Source organism: Lycium barbarum, chromosome 5 (genome assembly GCF_019175385.1).
Source record: "Lycium barbarum isolate Lr01 chromosome 5, ASM1917538v2, whole genome shotgun sequence".
In the NCBI taxonomy this organism is placed as follows: domain Eukaryota; kingdom Viridiplantae; phylum Streptophyta; class Magnoliopsida; order Solanales; family Solanaceae; genus Lycium; species Lycium barbarum.
This window is the reverse complement of record NC_083341.1, coordinates 132481108-132503768: the sequence shown is the minus strand read 5'-3', so window position 1 is coordinate 132503768 and position 22661 is coordinate 132481108. Positions and strand designations below refer to the sequence as shown.

General features: G+C 34.2%; 1 protein-coding gene across 1 annotated transcript; it reads left to right on the top strand.

Annotated features, from left to right (window-relative positions):
* Positions 1–4246: 4246 nt before the first annotated feature.
* Positions 4247–5309, top strand: LOC132642755 (uncharacterized). Its single transcript, XM_060359800.1, has 2 exons — positions 4247–4817; positions 5183–5309. The coding sequence occupies exons 1-2, from the start codon at positions 4566–4568 to the stop codon at positions 5300–5302; spliced, it is 372 nt and encodes a 123-aa protein (XP_060215783.1). The 5' UTR covers positions 4247–4565; the 3' UTR covers positions 5303–5309.
* The last annotated feature ends 17352 nt before the right edge of the window (positions 5310–22661 follow it).

Here is a 22661-nt window from a genome sequence, read left to right as displayed (position 1 = left end):
TTATATTATTTGACTAACACTCTTGTGAATTTGTATTTTTGTAGTTTTGTTTTGAACTCGTAACTTGACTTAAGTATATTAGTAAGTTTAGTCATTATCTTCCCTACGCTCTTTTTTTTAAGATATTGAACTTAGTGTATTTATTCGGATTAGGAGTATTAGAGTAGTCACATAAATGATGTCAACTTTTTTTTAGGATGTAAGAAATTGGATTTTTTTTAAAAGGTGAAACTGGAGACTTCTTTCGAAATAAAGAATTTGCTAACAACGTTTTTTCAAGTGTTTCAAGCAAGCGCTAGGCATATTCTATGCAAAGGCCCACACATGGATTCTTTTTAGAAGTGATAAAAACACCAGTTTTGGAGACTTAAAAAAAAATAAGAACTTTAGTGACCCAAAACATATTTTCAGAATTTGTTCTTTTTTTACTAACGTCGAGCAGGTTTTATTTTCGCAAGTTTAATACAAGGAAATCATATTAGGACCCAAATATAGTGGTCCAAGTATTTTTCAAGAATTATAAGGTACGTACTTATTTTGATACACATCTACTATCCTATTTTTTCAATCAATCTTTTCATTATGCGTGTACTTATCTATATCACGGTACTTATACATATTATTATATTTTTTTCATGGCTATTTCTAAAAGTATATCTTTTATACTATATATATAATTTTTTTTTAATTTTTTTTTACAATAAATATATTTCATGTATATATTATTTTCTCATAAAAAATATACATTTTCATACTCTACATTATATATACTGTCTTTATATACAATAATCATATTTATACCTACGCTCAGAAAATACATCTGCACTTTTTTTTGTAAACAATGTACATCCCTAGTACATAGAACTTTACAATGAGTATGCTTACATAACACGTAGTATGCATATACTATCTTATTTCCATTAATTTCCTTGGTCGTTTTTATGCATCTATATAGTACTATCATGGCATCAATAACTGGTTTTTTTATTTTTTATTTTTTTGTTACCCATGATATACATATCACGTATATACGTTATTTTCTTATATATATATATATATATATATATATATATATATATATATCCTCTTATCCTATATTATACATACCACTCTTGGATAAAACAAATGTCATACATATTTTTCTCATGCACACATTAGCATTAACTACTTCCTTTATATATATGTATTTACTCACATAATCACGATTACATTAAAAACCCCTCTTTTTTATACAAATGGTTTTGAGAGAGTAGTTTCTTTTCTGCAATCCTTTAAATAGGTGATAATAAGTAATTAAATAATCCCTCTCTAGTGTTAATTAAGCTAAGTTTAAAGACTGTCTTCGGATAGGCTCTGAGGGATGCTTAACACCTTCCCCTCGGGGTAAATAAAATCCTTACCTAGAATCTTACAGGTTTCAAGGACTAAAAATGGAGTTTACATTTTTACAAATGGTTTCCTAATATTTCCTAAAATTAGGTGGCGACTCTAAAAAATTTAAAAAAAAAAAAAAAAAACCCAGAGGAAACATGGTCATAAGTTATGAACTAGTTTTAATCCGTTAAAAATAGGGCATGACAACAAACATATTAAAAATCATTTTAAATGGCATCCTTTATAGTCTAAAGTTGAATCTTGAGGTTCAACACGTGTTTCGACACTTATTGGCCTATTATTATTTTGCATGTATAACCTCGTCGTGAATGGTTTTTCTACCATATTTGTATTATTACATAAGCATTTTAACAATTCAAGTTTCTCAATAATATGATTGATGGGTGCATTTTCCTTCAAAATCAACCCCGCATACAAAATGGAAAATCACAAAAGAAATTATAGTTTTTATAAAATAAAATCTTAATTCATTTAAGGTGCTAAACATTTTTTTTGTTTTTGTTTTTGTAGATAGGCTTTTAAGAATATTCTTAATACTCATAACTTTAGATGGCCAGAATGATTAAAAAGTTATAGGTAGCCAAACATATGGACCACGGTGTTTGTGCGCGTGTGTGTATTGTGGTCCATGTTTTGAAAAATATTTTTTCTTCCTTAGAGATTTGGAATGAAGAAATTCATAATTGCCTAGAAAAGAAACGAATAAGTGATAATGTAAAGTCTAAAATGACTAATGTTGAGTGGATTTTTTCACAAATAATTTAATATATAAAATATCTGCAGAAAGTTTGAATAGAAAAATATGTAACTATCATTATATATTTATTCTATTTAATGGCAACTATTAAAATCAATAATATAAAAATTTAATTTACAGTGGAGTTTGCTAATCCTAATAAATTTGAATATGTTCGAAACCCAACTATGTTAAAATAGTAAAATATCATATGATAGGGGAAAGGAATCCTAAATCTATGAATTGAAAGTGGGCTGAGAAAAAGGAGTCCTTGACTGGTATGGAAGAAGTCCAACATTATAGAAAGTTAATTAAATGTTTATTTCATATATTAGGTGAAATGTTATAAAGCTTAGAAGGTTATTTTAAGTGAAAGATTTAATGACTATCCTTCCCAGATCCCACTTGTGAGATTGCACCGAATATGTTGTTATTGTTGTTGTTTTAAAAGGCAATGATATTTCGCTAAAGGACTTCTAATCTTGATTTTCATAGGTGAATATATTTAATTTTGATAGGTGAATATATTTAATAAAATATGAGACACATATAGGTCATGTTGCCATATTTCGAGCACTTAATATATACTTACAATATTTTAGTGTGTTCTCTTTTGCCATTTCGTTGTTAAGTAAAAATGTAAATATATAATTTTACAGAAAATGTAACTAAATACAAAAAAAAAGGTTTTATTACTTCAAAAATACATTAATGACTTGAAAGTGTTCTGAATCAAAAGAAAAACAAAAACTTAAACAGTTTTACCTAAAGGAGATTTGCCTGTCTATTAATTAACCAACATACTTCGTTGTAGGAAGTTACTCATACATTAGCAATCCAAACTTTTAACACAAAAATTAAATACCAAAACCGAAAAGGCTAGAAGAGTAAAAATAATAGTAAAATCAAAGCAATTATACCTTCAGGCTTCAACCCATGTATTAATTGACTCAAAGTTTCCAACACCTCATTGTTAAAGATACACCACAATCACATGAAAACTAAGTAGTTGGAAAAAGAAGAAAACACTCAATGGTTTATCCATGCTTGGCATCAAAGAGTTTGCCTTAATATTTGAAGAAAATTCGTGTATGTAATGCTTAATATAATTATGTATTCAGATAAACTGTTCAATAAAAAATACACGCTGTAATCACAATTCAATACAAAAACTCACAACTCCACCCTGGTAAGAAAGTAATAATAAAAAAAATTGCATTTTCCAAACAAAATAAATAAATTCAAAAGATGTATGGATCAGAGAGCATTTAATTAAAGCAAATTCAATTAATTTGATCATATGCATAAATGAATAAGCATCCTACGCATATAAGAATGAGAAGAAATATAAACAAAAAGGAAGAAGACATTAGGACCATGCGTCACTAACTAACGTGAGAATGCAATATGCCAATGAACTTTATATATAGAAGAGCAATAGGCGGTGGAAATTTTTATACAAGTTAAGTTTTAATTGATTTCAAAGTGTTAAATATTAGGGTTTCTACCAATGTCAAATAAGGAATGATTTAATAAAATGTTTTTTAATTATTTTTAATAAGGTAATTTTTAATTGATTTTAAAGTGTTAAATATTAGGCTTTCTACCTAATTAGTTAATGACTATTTTGTCTATTGCGGAGTCATTTAATGAAGGACAAAAAGTTCAATCTACATTTCTAAGGCCTTTCACACTTTTAATATAATATAGATAAAAGCCAGTGTATATGGTAATTTAATTTTAATGGTCAAATGCTTAGGAATTGATGTGGGAACTAAAATTTTATAAACCAATTCTAAAATTATTATTTATAAAAAATCGAATTTGCCAATCGAGTTACGAAGATGTTAGCACAGTAGTAGGGTATACATAGTATTTATTTTTCAGAACCATACGTTTACAAAAATAAAAATAAAAAATTGCATTGAGCTTAGACTTGTTTGCCATAATGATAGATAAGCTAATTCAGTAGTATACACGATGAGGTTCCATAGTATGTTCTATTCTCGGGTCATTTGCACTTATACCCTATTTTGTATTGGTCTTTAATTTTTGCCGTTCATAACAAATAGTTTTTTTTGCGGGTCATAAATTAATTTTTTTCGTATTGTAATATCACACAAGTAATGCCACTTATGACCTGCTTGACATAAGTTTGATTGCTAAAAACAAAAATTAAAGACCAATCCATTTGAAGGACAAAAATTAAAAACCAGCCCATTTGGAGGTCAAACTGTGCAATTTCTTTTATTCTATTTGCTGCAACAATAAAATCAGAGCATTGATCAAGAACAAAAACATAGGTATACGTGATAGAACCTATGTTTTTCTCTCGGAGCATTTTAGCCAGGATTGCTAACGTGCACCTAGTAGACTAAAACAATGGTTCGTACTCGGAAAACAACGACACCGGTGAAGCTCGTAACACCGGCAGATGGAACTTGCCACCGTTTACCTTCGATTACTTTTGGAAGCTTCCTCCCTCCACAATTTCAATCTATTCCGGAGGAGGTTGAGGTCTTCTGCTCTGACACAGACTCGCAAACATCGGTCAAACTATAGGATTTTGGAGACTCTGTCGCCACTCCTGCAGCAAGACTACCGCAGTTCTCTGAAGCGGCGACATCAACACAACCAACTCCTTCTGACCAGTTGGATTTCAGACAAAATTGCCTGGCCCAAAAAGGTAAAACCCTATCCTTTGTCCCTCCAACAATGAAGCAAGGGAAAGTGTATGTTAAGATTGTTGAGGTTGACTTGAAAACCCAGAAGAGTTACTGGCAAAATGTACTAATTGGGTTTGTAATTGGGGACACACCTTATATGAAATCTATGGATAGCTGTGTGTCGCACAAATGGAACTCTGTCACAAAACCCCGAATCCTAGCGCATGATTCTGGGTACTTTAGTTTTTGATTTGATTAAGCGGAGGATTGTGACAAAATTCTCATGGAAGGATCATATACGTTCCATAGCAAACCCTTCATAGTACAAATTTGGGTAATCGACTTTGAATTTGATCCTGATTGTATTTCTACAATTCCACTATAGGTGATTCTCCCTGGGCTGCCCGTGGGATATTGGTCCACTGAGGCGTTAAATAAACTTACAACTGCAATTGGTCGTCCCCTCCACACAAACAAGTTCACGGCTGAAATGGACAATATATAGTATGCTCTTATCTTGTGGAGGTTGATGCATCTTAACCTCTGGCAGAGACAATCGAGGTTGATACTCCTACCGGTAGTTTTCATCAACTTGTTAAGTATGCATAGAAACTAAGATTCTGCACAAATTGTGTGAAATTCAGTCACGTGAAGGTGGGCTACTGGAATGGGGGTCAAGAGGAAATACAAGGGGCTGAATACAAGGATCCTCTAAGAAGAAGAAGAAGAGCTCCTAGTGATCAAACTGGCTCTAGCAATTCCAAGAGTCCATTATCGATACTAGTTTGCAAAATGAGATTATACATGACAATACAAGCCAGGCCAAGGATAAAACACAGGGTGCAACTATCAATGTTGCAAACAGATTTGATAGTCTCCGAGATAAATTCATAAATGTTGAAACTGGATTGAATGGGGACCCTAGGGTCACTTTCAACCCCTAATGGTTATTGTAACTTGGAATATTAGGGGGCTTAATCAGCCCCTAAAGCAAAAAGAGCTAAAAAAAAAAATCTACAAAAGTATAGAGTAGAGGTTTTTGGTTGTTTGGAAAAAAGAGCAAAGGAACACAAGTCTAAAAGTATTTTGAGTAAAGTGGCACAAGGGTGGAACACATGATGCAACTATCCAATGGCTTCTAATGGTAGAACATGGTTGTTTTGGAAACCTCATATGCAAATGCAAGTTATTACAATGAAGGAGCAATACATTCACTGCCATGTGGAAGATCCAGCAAACTTCTTCTCCACTTACTTTACTGTCATATATACACAAAATGAAGCTAATTTGAGAGTCAACCTTTGGAATGATTTGAACCAGCTGGTGAACACAACTCAGGGTGCTTATTAGTTGAGGGAGATTTTAACAATGTCCTTTCTTCTGCTGATAGGATAGGCTATCATATACTCCCAGCAGAGACAAAGGATTTTCAAGAATGTGTAGACACACTCCAACTTACACCTCTGAAAGCAAAAGGATGGCATTACACTTTTTGCAATAAGCAACAACAGGACAGTAGAGTTTGTTCTAAGATTTACTGGGCTTTTGGTAATTTACATTGGATACAAACGTATGGACATGTAGAGGCAGACTGTCTCAGCCCAGGAATCTCTAATCACTCCCCAATCTTTATATAGTATAATCATCATGTGGCACTGCATCTAAAGCCCTTTAAACTCTTCAAGATAGTGCCACATTATCCTAATTTCATCAGTATTTTAAAGATAGAATGGGTCCATAAATGTATCAGATTTGGCAAAATCTCAAGAACTTAAAGATGGGACTAAAAGATCTTAATACCTATATGGCCTCTTATGAGAAAAAACTACAACATGCAAGGCAGGAATTGGTGATTATACAAGATCAGATGGCAATACAACCTTTGAACCAGTCCTTGATAGAGGCAGAGAAAAACACAATGCTTGAGATAAACAAGTGGAGTCAGGTGGAGGATGTCACACCCCAACCTTGGTGGGGTGGATGGGCACTTAGTGCCACACCTAGACAAGTATTATCTCAGCAATGCAAGTAGTGTACCATGTCAATCATCTGTAACCAAAAGAGTCCAAACAAGTATATAGATAATGGGGCCTACAAAGCCTCAACCGTAAAACACATTATTTACACAACACTACTGACCGCAGGTGTATATCAGTCTACAAAAGCCTCTAAGAGTGTCTGAGGAGCAAGCTTTTAAGCAAAAATCTAGGGCATGTTGGATATCTTGTGGTGATTCAAACACAAGATATTTTCATGCTCAATGTAAAATAAGAGCTAGCAGGAACAATATGACTTCCATATATGATGCAAATGGTACAAAAATCACTGGTCCCAGATAGGTAGAAACAGAGTTCATATCCTTCTTCACAAACCTGATGGTTTCAGCAGTTGAAGAATTGCCTTATCCACATTTTGTTGTCATAAAGAAAGGACCATACCTCACACACCAACAAAAAGTGTCTCTAATCAAGTTAGTTATTGATAAGGAAATCCTTGTAGCTGTTAGTTGTACTGCAGTGACACTTGTACCCAAAATTGCCTTGTAGCACCCCGAGTTTCCTAGATTCATTATATGCATTAAAATTGATTACATTTTTTTTTATAAACATTCTTTTTATCATTCTTGAAATTCAAGTTTGACATTTACTTTGTAAACCTTTTTGTTTTAAAAGGAAATTGTTAATATAATACATGCATATTAGTTAACAAATTAGCTAGACACTTTGGAGTCAAATTCAATATATATATATAAAAAAAACTTCTAGAGCCCATTATGTAATTTGAGTGACAAAGGGGTTTATTCTCTATAGAGTTTAAAAATAAGGAGGTGTGATGTGCAACTTCAAGAAAAATAGCCTTTATATTCTAGTCATTTGATCCTTGGGATTTATTTTCTAACATTAGATGAAATTTACACCTTTTTGTAGAAGCTCCTACATTGGGATTCTACTATGTTGGGATGTTGTATTTTGAACCTTATTCATATGGGCCTATTTCCGCTAATGAATTATAAATACTATGTTTTAAATTAGTCTCTTACAAACTTATTGGTATACTTGAACTCTTTATTTATTTACTTTTTTTTTCTACTCGTGAAAATATTGTCAATTAGTTTTACTCCTGAATTTAGTTATTAGAACTATTTTATAAAAATAGTTTCGGGATAAATATATCTGACTTAGTAAGTTTGATTAGTTTTGTTAAGTGGCGCCCTTCCTAGAGGGTTGCTACATGTCCCCCCCCCCCCCCCCCCTCCATGGTGAAGGATGACATGCCTATTGCCTCCTGTACTACAACCTATAAGATAATTACAAAGATCTTAACAAATAGGATAAAGGTTGTAATTACAAGTACCATTGTCAGTCCTGCCCAATCTGCCTTCATAGAGAGGAGAAGCATTGTGGATAACATATTGTTTAGTCATGAATTGCTCAAATGCTACACTAGGAAAGGCTTGTCTGCTAGGTGTGTTATGAAAGTAGATTAAGAAAAGCATATGATTCTCTTGAATGGAGTTTTGTGAGAAGCATGCTGGTAGAACTGGGATTTCTTTATAAATTCATTTAGTGGATTATGGAATGCATCACTTCAGTCTCTTACTCTTTGGTTTTGAATGGTGGTCTGACAAATCCTTTCCAAGGCAGAAGAAGAATTAGACAAAGTGACCCCATGTCACCTTATCTCTTTGTGATTGCCATGAAATACTTAAAAAGAGAACTAAAAACCCTTGGTGAGAACTCACAATTCAAATTCCGCCCTAAGTGTAAGAGATTGAGAATAATGCACATTTGTTTTTGTTGATGATCTTCTCATGTTCTGCAAAGCTGAGACTCTTTCTTTTAAGCTACTCTTGGAGGTTTTCCAAAGATTCTCAGCAGCCTCTGGGTTGCAAGCAAACATTGACAAGAGCTCTATTTACATGTCTGGTGTGAAGGGGGACTTAGAGATTGAAATTCTCCAAACCTTGGGTTTTTGTGAGGGGACACTCCCCTTTAAATACCTAGGTGTCCCCCTCTCTTCCAAAAAACTTACTATAGCTCAACGTATGCCACTGGTAGAAAAAGTTACTGAAAGAATACAATGCTGGTCTCCAAAACTACTATCCTATGAAAGCAGGTTACAATTGATAAAATCTGTGGTGTTTGGCATGCAAACATACTGGGCCCAAATATTCATATTGCCAAAGAGGATCATGAAACTGATAAACTGCCTATGCAGAACTTTCTTATGGACAGGTGCAACAGTAACTTCTAAAAGAGCTCTTGTTTCACGGGAAAAGGTGTGTCATTTAACACCAACTGGTGGTCAAAATGTTCTTAACCTTTGCCTATGGAACAAAGCAGCAATACTGAAACAACTCTGGGCCTTGGCTGGAAAAAAAAGACTGTTTATGGATTATGTGGGTTCACATATACTATATGAACCAACAATATGTAGAAACTTGTAACATTCCAGCAAATGACACCTGGGTGATTAGACAGATCTTAGAGTCAAGAAAGTACTCACTACAAGCCCTTGCTATTCATGGTGATCTATATACAAGACCTGCTGCCGTGGTATCAAACTCAAAATTTTCTATCAAGAAGATGTACATTACTCTATTACCACAATTCCCTAAAGCACCATAAAAGTGTATCACATTGCAGACTAGCATTCGTCCTAGATACAATTTCATTGCATTCGTCCTAGATACAAATTCATATTTTGGATAGCAATGATGAGAAGGTTGGCTACTATAGACAGACTCCTTATGTTTGGAATTAGAGTGCCTCTAACTTGTGTGCTCTGCAATACAGTTGATGAAACACTGGTCCACTTATTCTTTGAATGCACCGCCATAAAATCTTTGTGGCATAAGATGCTGATTTGGCTGGGTTTTCATAGACAAATTGGGAGTTGGCAAGAGGAAGTAGAATGGACTACAAAATGGGCAAAAAAGAAAACTGGCAGAGGTGCAATCACTACTGCTGCCTTTGCTATGGTGGTTGCCTTAGCCTGGAGGGAAAGAAATTTGATTAGATTTCAGAGCAACAGCTACAGTGAAGACAGATTGTGCAGGGAAATTGTTATTCATTTCATATCAGGGGCAACACAAGGAGGAAATGACAATCAATGCTATCCCAATCAAACACAATGCCTTAACAAGCTAGCTGCAGATGAGGAACTGATTCTTGGTGCATGAAGGTCTAGGATAGCTAGTTACTGGTTTTTTGAGTTCAGTTTGTTGTCTAAGTAACTGGTTGCCAGAAGTTGATTTGTACTGCTTTTTTCATAGTCTCTTGTAAATAGGCTCCTATGTAAGTTAAGTTTGTTTGGGTCTTCTATTTTGAGAAACAGGTGGTATGCCCTGTTTGGTATGTAACTTTCACTTTGGTATTAATAAAATCATTTATTACCAAACAAAATAATCTAGTCCGTTGGAACTTACTCTCTTCATCCCAAATCATGTGACACTCTTTTTTTAGTCAGTTCTAAAAAAATGATATCTTTTATATTTAGCAACAATTTAATTGTAAACTTTTCATTTTACCCTTTATGATATGATTTATGGCCACACAATTATCTATGACTTCTTTTAAACCACAAGTTTTAAGGGTATGTTCGGTATGGAGGAAAACATTTTCCAATTTTCTCATTTCATTTGCTCAAAATTTTTAGAAAATATTTTCTTTAGGAAAATAAGTTCCTTAAAAATAGGAAAAATGACTTCCCTAATCAAAGTAGGAAAACAAGTAATTTTTTTTAAAGTTTTTTTTTTTTTGTGGGTTTTCTACACCCACTCCATCCCCGCCAAAATACTCAAAATGCCCCTCAACGTTTGACCAAAATCCCAACTACACACCTAACCTTTGCGGGGGTCCTATTACCCCCCTGGACAAATTTTTTCAGTATCAAAATGCCCCTTTTTTGCTGATGTGGACAAGAGCGTGAATGCACCGCCCAGTGGCGCGTGACAGCCTTTAAAAAACAGCATCTGACGTGTTTTGGAGCGCCAACTCAGCTGCCACATAGATGCCACATAGATTAATTTTGAACTCCCTCTATTTTTAGGCTACTTCATCTTCTTCTTCACCCTATTTAATACCCATCTCCATTTTTTTTGTCAAAATAATACCCATTAGAAATTCATAAATTAAACTCCGTTGCTACTTGTTGCTTGGTTGGAGATTCTTTGAGTTGATTTGGGGAGAAAATTAAACTCCATTATGGAGAAAGCTATGAACAACACCAAGTGGGTTTCTTAAAATTCTTGATTGTTTGATCAAATTAATGGATGAACTTTGTTCTACTTGGTGTTAGGAAGCTTCCTTTCACATTTGGGTTTGTTTGGATTATAATCATTGTTTTCCCAAATCAAATTAAAAAAAAAATCTGAAGAAAAAAAAAATGAAAAATCTGGAAAAAAAAAAACCAAGGTTGAAAAATCTAATCTTGTTAAAGAAAATCTGATTGGAAGTTGCTTGTTTGGAGTTGCTACTTGTTGCTTGGTTGGAGATTCTTTGAGTTGAATTGGGGAGAAAATTAAACTCCATTGTGGAGAAAGCTACGAAGAACACCAAGTGTGTTTCTTTAAATTCTTGATTGTTTGATCAAATTAATGGATGAACTTTGTTCTACTTGGTGTTAGGAAGCTTCCTTTCACTTTTGGGTTTGTTTGGATTATAATCACTGTTTTCCCAAATCAAATTCAAAAAAAAATAAAAATCTGAAGGAAAAAAAAAATGAAAAATCTGGAAAAAAAGAAAAAACCAAGGTTGAAAAATCTAATCTTGTTAAAGAAAATCTGATTGAAAGTTGCTTGTTTGGAGTTGCTACTTGTTGCTTGGTTGGAGATTCTTTGAGTTGATTTGGTGTGTTTTTTTTTCAACTCCTAATGAAGACGATGATGACGTGGCACGTGGGCCAGGCGCGTGTAGACAAGCGTCTGTCTTAAATTGGGAGTTGTCATATTGGACTGCCACATCAGCAAAAAAGGGGCATTTTGATACTGAAATTTTTTGTCCAGGGGGGTAATAGGACCCCCGCAAAGGTTAGGTATGTAGTTGGGATTTTGGTCAAACGTTGGGGGGTATTTTGAGTATTTTCTCAATTTTCTCCTTCATATTTAATTTTATCTTTATAAGAAATTTATAAAAATGGTAAGTTTGCGTGGTTAAATTTGATGTGGGCTGGGGGTGGGTAGAAAAAAATTCTCATTTTTTATAAAAGTAAAATAAAATATATAAAATAGAAAATTTGGGAGGGGGTCGGTGGGTGGGAGGGTTAGATGGAGCAGTGGTGTGGGCGGGGGTGGTGTGGGGTAGGGTTCAGTGAAGATGAAGTGCGTTCGACGGTGGTGGTTAGGTGGGGTGGGTGGTGGGTGGTGAGGGTAGGGTGGGTGTGGGGGTTGGGTGGGGTTGGTGGGGGCTTGGGTGAGTATTTCCCGAAAAATATTTTCTTTAAGCAACCGAACATGAGAAAATAAGTAAGAGATTCGCTTATTTTCTACTACCCAACCGAACATGAAAAAATAAGTCGAACTTCTCTTATTTTTCAAGAACACATTTTTTAGGAAAACATTTTCCTCCATACCGAGCACACCCTAAGAGGTTGTTTAGTTGGTAGGATAGGATAGATAAGAATATCACATGAGATTATTTTATCTCACCTTCTATATGAGATAATTTATACTAAAATTGTGCGATAAATAATTTTTCTTACTAAATTGTGCTCATTACCAAACGTAGGATAAAATAATTCCACGGAATATTTCAGAATAACCATCTTTATCCAACCGACCAAACATCCCTAATTTTATTCTTAAACTTTATGCCCAGTCAAACGCTTTCGCTTAAATTGGTGCGGAAGGAGTACCAAACAATTGAAGAAAAAAGTTAAGGGCTACCATTAGAAGTTTAAGGGCAAAAGTGTTAGCTTAAAAAAATTAAGGGCTTGTTTGGTTTAAATTATTTTTACCTAATTTATTATAGTACGTCTACACTCATTACCCCAAAACCTAAAACCCTAAATCCTTTGCCGTCAATGAATCTGCTGGCACTCCTTTGACGGCGGAGCTCCACCGTTAACCTCCCAAATTTTCCAACTAATATATATTTTCCCTTTATAAGTCTATATATATTTGTTCTTCACAAAGCTTTTAGTTTTTTTTTTTTTTAATTTTCAAGTGCAAATGTAGTGGTGAGGTGGTCAAGTTACGTATACAATTAAAAAGAATAACTAGATATACTAAAATTTTGTTAAACGCAAAAGTCAAAAAGGGTCAAATCATATTAAAATTATAGTTTTCACAGCTTGAACCGCGACCTCGTAATTACAAGACAACAATTTTTGATGTTACTCATGCAATTACAAATGATTTATAAGCAAAGCAATAACTTCATAAAGTTGTGTAACTAACATGTTATAGTAGTTCCTTTTTACTTTCTTTTTTAATTGGGTTTTGGGAAGACGAGGTGGGAGGAACGAATGCTAAGCTATCGATGGGGTTTGAATCCTCAATTTCAACTTTAAAAGGTAGAGAACTTATCAAGTGAGCTAGCCCTCAACCACACTATAATTAAGAAATTATAGTTGGGTAAATTCCACTGATTAAATGGATATTTTTAAAGCATCACAGTATATAACTTAAACAATTATATAACTATTTGAAAAAAAGGAAATCTCTCAAATCTCAATCACCTCCATGTACTAATGCTTGGTCTAATATTTTAGCTATGACTTTCTTTAGTTGATGTCTATTTTTTGCCTTCTCTGGGAAGAAATGAAAGCACAAGAAAAGAAATTTGGTTCAATTATATGTTCCTACAAAAGATAGTAGGGGATTCTGCTTAACATTTCATCAAATTGAGAGCAACTCAATTATTGAAAGCAAATTTTGCAAGATCAGCCGATGTGATGCACTAAAAGTTGATTAACTTTTTTTTTATCATTTTTTTGTGCTGAGTGCCCTTCAAATGCACTTGTCTTTAATTTTTGCCTGTCAAATTGGTGGTCTTTAATTTTTGCCCCTTTCGCCTAATACCATGATGTTTAGGGTTCGAACCCCGACTTAGTAACAAGAAAAAATTTACAAGGCAGAATTTTATAGTAAAGTTAGGCCTATTCGGGGCAAAGTTCGTTTGTCTTTAAGTATAAGACAAAACTCTTCCTTAAGACAGAGTTTTGCCATGCCTAAAGGCAAAACTCTACCTTAAGATAGAGTTTGAAACTCTATCTGAATGTAGGCAAAATTCTGCATGCAGGCAGTGTTTTGGCATGCCTGAAGGCAAAACTCTACCTCAGGTAGAGTTTTAAACTCTACCTTAATACAGGAAAATCTCTGCTTTACGAATCCAAACTCTACCTTGTGATTTTTTTTTTTAAATTTTTGACTGAGCAGAGATTCGAACCCAAAATCAAAGAATTCTAGCAAAGGATAGAAATTAAAGACCATCCCAAAATAAGGACACTTTGCTGCGAATTGCCCATTTTTTATTGAAACATCAAGGGAAAAAAACATAAATAGACAGTTTTTGAAAAATTATTACATATGCTTGGCAACATTAATCGATTATCAATTATGGCAGTTTCTAATATATAGGATTTTTATTTTTTGGTAATATATAGGATATTAATCGTGCGTGAATCACGTAAAACCACGGCAGCCAAACGATTCTAGTCTATTTTTAAGCTAGATTTTTCCACAAAACATGAAGTTTAAAGAATTACGTCTCTTAACAGGGCCCTATAAAGCTGGAGGAAGCATCACGTCAGAAAAGCCTCAAGTAATTGAGTTCCTTAATTATAGGCCAGCAATTAATGCTCAACAAATGTTATTATGTTACATCTCTCTTCTATAAGAAAGAATGACTTTATTATAAATGGTGTCTTTACAGGTTAGGTGTATAAAAAAAAATTATTGCTAAATTGAATATTTGGATAATAATGCACACTTGGATAAATAAGTGGTAACATTATAGAGATTTTACATTAACAAATCTAACTAGCAATATGCATTATTACACTCATCATATGACTTGTATAATTACTTGTATAATTAGTAATATATATTATTATGCTCAAAATGTATATAATAATTATACATTATTATAATTATATTCATAATATTACTGGTATAATCGTTAATATACATTATTATACTCATATTAGTATTGGTATCATTATACTCATAATATTATTGGTATACCCAATAATATAAATTAGATGAGTATATTATTATTAAAATATTACAGGTTTAATTAGTAATAGATATTAATTTATATTTCTAGTATGTTCACGGTATAAATTATTTATATTTGAAATATACCATGTATTTCTGGTATATGCATGGTATAAACTATTTATATCTGAAATATACCATGTATGTTTATGGTATAAATGTAATATATGACTAACATTCTGGTATAAATGTATATGGTAGCCAAATTATATTAAATATAAATATGTATTGGTAGCTCATTTACTTTAGGGATCAACTTGATCTCTGCTCAGTCCCTGAAAACTTCAATCAGTGACCTTACCGTCGATGCAAATTGATAGCAGCTAGTTTATGTTTACATTAAGTTCCAGATCTTGCTCAATAAATAAACCTCAATCCTACTAGAAATAAAATTGCATGTAACTTCAAATTTGTTAAGAAAAGTTCTTTTTGATCTGCAGGTATATGAGAAGTTCTTTTTGACATTATATATGAAAAAAAAGAAAAAGAAAAAAAAAACTCAGAGACCCATTACTAATTAGACACACATTGAGAGACTCATTTTTTTTTTCTAACCTTAACCCTTGCGTATCCTCTGTAACTCTAACCAACCAAGAAGGGAAAATGAAAGAATAAAGGGATGAGTAATGGGAGATGGAGGATATATTGGTTAAAGAAGAGAGATAATTGAAAAATATAGTAGATGTTTATCATTAAAAGAGAGATAAATGATGAGTTTATCTCTTAAAATTAGGGATAAATGAAAAAAAAATGAATATGTTTATAATATAATAAAAATGCTCTTTTTGAAGAATTTGAAAAGTTATGTTATTTATGTTCTTAATTCTTGTACCATGAATGGGCTACATATGGATCAGCTTAATAAGCCTATTCGTCTATGGGCCATGGCAATATAATGAGACTGCTCAAATGTATTTTTGTAAAAGTTTAAATCGTAAATTTTTAATTTGGGCAATTTGCAGGAATGTCCTTCACTGGGGGTGGTCTTTAATTTTTGTCCTGTCACACCCCGTTTTAACCGGATGGATTTAGGGAGTATGACGTATTGGTGATTCCCGTTTATTTTATTTTAAGGAGGAGTCGCCACCTAATTAATTTAATGGTGAATTAGGACACCTAAATATTAACTAAGGCAAAGTTAAAACTGAACCTCAATTAATAATATGCTTAACCAATGTGATTCTAGGTAAGGGCTCTATATTATCCTAAAGGGAAGGGGTTAGGCATCCTTTAGAATCCGTTAACTTACGGTTATCCGACCAACTTAGGTTAATTAATTAAATTAAATGCGGATATAATATTTGAGAAAATAATTTTTTGTAAATTATTACTAAGGTTTAAAAAGGATAAAAATATAGTAATGCTATTTAAAATAATGCTTATAGGTATTACTAAGGTTTTAAATGAGAAATATTAGCTAGAATAAGACGAATAGAAAATATGATAATTTATATAGAAAAGGAAATTTCAAATGTCGTTTAGCAAAAAGGGTTTGAAATGCTAAGTAACACTTAAAGGTATGTTGATATGATTTTAAATGCTAATACTATTTTGAAATAAAACTTGTAAAAAATAACTTGCATATGAATAATAGTTTTAATAGAAGATTTCGCAAATTTGAACTTTGAATAAGATAGTGTGATATAAATATGACTATGTAGAAAAATCTAGACTATTCTTTAAATGGAGAGCAGAAAGAAGTGAGTTTTCTTTTAATTATCTTTTATTGACTATGTTTAATTAAATGCATGATTGATTCGAACTTGGAGGGTTATCTATAGATTATACTTATAATTGTGTACTAGTGGCGTTTTGAAACGTTTTATGATAGAATGTGATTCCTTTTATTTAAAATATATAATCATGTCATTTTGCAAATTGATTATTTCAAATAAAATAAAGCATGGAAAGGAGAGAATAATTTATGAAATCAATTGTTAGTTTTCTTTTAAGTTAACTACCCATAACTAAGACTAATCCACTAAATTTGCTAAGGTTCACCTAAATTAAGAAAATAAAACAAAATATAAAGTTAGTCACATAATACAAATCAATGATAATGAAATAAGAAAGTGCAAATTAAATGGACCCAGCCCTAAACGGGTTGTTGGATCTCTCTGCTGTTGGGCTTTGGCCCAGCAGTCTTTTTTATTGCTGTGGACTGGACTGCTGCTGCTACTGTTCCTATGTAGTGGGCTTTGGCCCAGAATTTTGTTTTCTATTTTTTTTTTTTTTGCGAGTTGGCTGGATGCGGAAAAGATTTCGTTGGGTTTTTAGCCCAACACCGGATATGGAGGAAGAACGAGTCCCTCGGACTCGTATGCGATGGTCATGCATAAAAAATGAAAAGAAAAGGATTAGCATATGATCAGCGAAATGAGGATAAACATATAAACATTAATCTCAAAACAAATCAACAGATTATGCATATCATTTTGTATATTTAAATATTTCTTATGTATATACATTCACAAGGATGTATTCATGAATATACTTTGAGTATATATAGATATAGAATTCTACTGTCTCAACAACATTAAAGTGTTTAGAACATATTAAGGCATGCAATTTGCATAGTAATGGCAATGGATATCACAAAGGAAATCAATAACACCACACAGTGAACAGATCTACATAGCAATGACAACACATTCGAAGGACTAGTTGCGTCATATACTAAGGCACAAAAAATGAACATAGAAAAGACAGTGAGAAAGAATACACAACATATTACAACAAAATAGCCTCTGTCCAGCAAAGGCAGTGCACGACATTGACCACAAACATGCTTAAGCGACAACAGTTGTAGGCAGCAATACTGTACTTCATAAAATTTGTACAGCCATGGCAATAACAAGGGTCCGCAGATTACGAAAGACTCAAAAACTATATAATAACGCACAGGAGCATGCGATAGCAGACCCGCAACACAGGATTCTCAATCTTTTTTTTTTTTAATAGCCAATCGCACAAAATTAAGCAAAGATGAATATGTTAAGTTCATATGTGATGGAACCAGCAAATTGACATTTCGAGCAGCCTTAATCAATACAAGCAACTTCGATATATCTAAATAACTGCCAGTCGCATATAGCCTATGAAAATACCTAAATCAGTATTTCAGTTCATTGCTTCAGGGGCAAACAAATAGACCACAAGCGTTTATACCATAAATATAGAGACAACAGTTACGGATGGCCTAGGTTCCTAATTCAGATCAGATTTAGTTAATCTATGCTTGGTAAAGTAATACACAGAGCTGAGAGATAGTTATGTTTCACCCGATAGATCTAAATTAAGATAGAGGGGCAGAAGTGCTCTAAACATTGCTGGGCAAAAATAAAATCAGCGAAAGAAGATCAGAATCCAAAGAGCATGAGGATTACTTAGCCTGTATATGGCATCCATGAAACTAGCAATTAAACAAACTGCATCGAAATGACAGTGAGTAAAAGAAGACAATCCCTGGGGCCTTTGAAGGTGTTTCCATGAATACAACAATGAATCTTTAAGACTCATGCTTATGATCACAATATCTATTTCAAGAGGTTAAGCAAACCAAACCAGATTTTACCCTTTTTAAGATAACAACAAACCAAATTTCAATCATCCTTACCACAGATTATCATTCTTATCATAATGCAAGACTGGATATACTTAACAAGTTAGAACCAAATATATGTATATCATCGAAGCTGCCATTTCAAAGTAGATGAGCATAGGAGTTACAAACACAGATTAATACAAACAAGAGAGGAGAAAGGCATAACTAGTTATTTCAAATCTATTTTTTAACACATAGAGAACCTAAAGACTAGATGAGATTAATGTCTAATTCCATTTGGATCACGCTTAACAAATGAACCAACAGAAGTCCAAACCTTTATACTTAGAATATGCTTACATAGACACAAGGTTTTTAACAGCAAGTTCCAAACTAGGCAAAGTTAGAGTTCAAATACCTATATAGCTAGTTAAAATTCCAGTTTAAATCTTCAACATGATCATGTCAAGCTATTTAATGAATGTCAGACACCAAATAAAACACAATAGGAGTGCTGCCAGCTCCAAAATAGCCTAGAACAAGGTAGTAACATGAGCAGGCATTTGGAAAGAATAAACAGGTCATTTTTTTTATGGTAATATCATCTGTAAGCTAATATGGGGGATCAAACTAATAACATGCACTCAATCCTACAATTTGAGTTAAAACAAGCCAAACCAGGTCTTGAATTTATACATTAACATAGCCTTGTTCATGATTCTTTTGGTAAATGAAACAAAGTGCATAAATGCCTTACTCTCACAAACCAAGCAGAAAATTAAATGTCTCTACCCAAATTCTAATATATGCTATTGAAACTAAACCAAACTAACCTGATTACCACATTTTCCATGGAACAGAACTGAAACTCCAGATGAAAAGAAAGGAAATCTAAACTGGGCACTAGGGAACAAAATACAACACAATCATATAAACATTGCCTCTCCTCTATATAACTAAATCAGGCAAACTAATCACACCACCGGCTACAAACCAAGATTTACTGATTCAAATTAAGCGAATAACCATTATGAATTGAACTAATAGCAGGCACACCATATGAAGGATACTTGGACTTCATATACACATACCGACGCATGCTGAACTTATGAAACTACACACCTAATCTACACAGAAACTGACATAACATTTATTAACATTAACAAACTATTAGACTAACCTATCAATTAACTAACAAACGCATAAAGCATATAAACACATAGAACAAACAGGAGAGTACTTAAATTACCGATAAACGAATAAAAGGAGAGAGGTTTACTGACCTTCTTCAAATGCAGCGAAATGGGGCTCGAGCTTCCGATGTACCTCGAAACACTTTGAAATTCGAACTTGCGTATGCTCGGATTCAAACGAACACCCACAGCAAAAACAGAACAGGATTTAATTTTGTGACGATATCGAAAAATTAAAAGTCGATATTTTGAAGGGGAACTGGAACAATTGAAAACTTGTATTCCGAATTGACTATCAAGAAGTATTAAGGTATGTTTCGATCCAAAAAAATTCCCCCTGTCTACTGATTTGGAGATGACTATTTATAGGGCGATTTAAGGGTTTGTTGCGAAGAGAGAGAGGAGCGTACAGAGGAAAGGAGCGGGGGACAAAGAAGAGTGGGGGACAGTGGAGTGGGGAACAGATGAAAATGGGGGGAAAGAGGAGCGGCGGTGGTGGGGTGAGAAGAGAGAGGAAGGAGAGAAAGAGGAAGGGGGGGGGGGGGGGCGGGGCGGCGGTCTGGAGAAAAAAAAATGAAGAAGGGAACCCTAGTGGTTCCCTTATTTTGGACGGGAATTGGGCTTCCGGGTCGGGTTGAAAAATGGGCTGGGCAAAATTAAAAGAGTGGGCTGGTCCGAAAATGGTGGTTAATTATTTGGGCTGGGGTGAATTAAATGATATTAGGTAAATTAAAAATGTGGACTGGTTTTGTGAATTGGTCCGAAAATAGTATGAGTTGATTGGGCTACTACATTTAAATAAAAGACCTATTTAATAACTTGTGTTAAAAGTATTACTTAATATAAAATATGCAATTATTAGTGCTCCGATAAAAAATGGCGTTGTAATAGCCGTGCAATAATATTTCGAAAATCCACAGTAAATAAACACTATTATTTAATTATGCAAATATAAATGCGATGCGTGTGCGTAAGCTGGTAAAATATGCTAAAATGATAAAGATGTGAATAATAATAATAATAATAATAATAATAATAATAATAATAATAATAATAATAATAATAATAATAATAATAATGATAATGATAATGATGGCTGGTAACTGTAATAGAATAATGAAATGCCGGTATTGATAAGAGGCTAATAATTATAGTAAAAATATAAATATATATATTTTTAAATTTTCCAAAAATATTAGAAGCGTAAATAGGTATTTCGGAGGAGAGGCGGGACAAAATTGGGTGTCAACAACTTGTCCCTCTTTGCCCGGTAATGATGAAAAGAGTTGTCGGGCAAAGACGTTGACTCAATTGCCTATTTTGTCCCGGCTAAAGGAAACTTGAGAGGATTATGACCGAACTCCGGCCTCTGAGTTGCCTACATATCTCGGGCTACACGAGAATCAGGTCGAGTGTAGTTCTGGGACAAATACGACACCTGAACCCCGATTGGCGCGAATCTTGCAAAATATTGTCCCAGTGTTGAATTATGATAACACTGGGTATTATGATAGAAACTTGAGAATTCAATTGATGGAATGCAAAAGAATACTTGTGATTAGAGACGAGTGTTCGAGGTAGATCCTTGACCCGTGTCGGGAAGTCTGATTATCCTTCCCGACAAATTGCCCCAGTTCGCTGCCGAAGAAATAGTTCCACGAGTTGATGTGTGATGCCAACTTTGATATTGTCAAAAGCCACCAGCTAAAAACAATTGTTAGCAACAAAGAAATATATGTGTAAATAAGACAGGGTTGGAGAAGTTTACACTTGTAACCCCTGTTTCGAAAGTTGAATCCACAACATACCCGCATTCGGAGGTGGTGCCTGAACTGAAATATAAAATACCCGCATTCGGAGGTGGGTGCCTGAACTGAAATGTAAGATACCCGCATTCGGAGGTGGGCGCCTGAACTGAAATATAAAATACCCGCATTCGGAGGTGGGCGCCTGAACTGAAATATAAAATACCCGCATTCGGAGGTGGGCGCCTGAACTGAAATATAAAATTCCCGCATTCGGAGGTGGGCGCCTGAACTGAAATATAAAATACCCGCATTCGGAGGTGGGCGCCTGAACTGAAATATAAGATGCCCGCATTCGGAGGTGGGCGCCTGAACTGAAATATAAGATGCCCGCATTCGGAGGTGGGCGCCTGAACTGAAATATAAGATGCCCGCATTCGGAGGTGGGCGCCTGAACTGAAATATAAAATACCCGCATTCGGAGGTGGGCGCCTGAACTGAAATATAAAATACCCGCATTCGGAGGTGGGCGCCTGAACTGAAATATAAAATTCCCGCATTCGGAGGTGGGCGCCTGAACTGAAATATAAAATACCCGCATTCGGAGGTGGGCGCCTGAACTGAAATATAAGATGCCCGCATTCGGAGGTGGGCGCCTGAACTGAAATATAAGATGCCCGCATTCGGAGGTGGGCGCCTGAACTGAAATATAAGATGCCCGCATTCGGAGGTGGGCGCCTGAACTGAAATATAAAATACCCGCATTCGGAGGTGGGCGCCTGAACTGAAATATAAGATACCCGCATTCGGAGGTGGGCGCCTGAACTGAAATATAAGATACCCGCATTCGGAGGTGGGCGCCTGAACTGAAATATAAAATACCCGCATTCGGAGGTGGGCGCCTGAACTGAAATATAAAATACCCGCATTCGGAGGTGGGCGCCTGAACTGAAATATAAAATACCCGCATTCGGAGGTGGGCGCCTGAACTGAAATGTAAATCCACGTCCATTTCCACGATACAAAAATGTAAATCCACATCCACTTCCACGTCCGTATTTCACGGTACAAAAATGTAAATCCACATCCACTTCTACAGTGCAGAAAAATAAATCCACGTTCACTTCCACAGTGCAAAAAAAATAAATCCACGTCCGCATTTC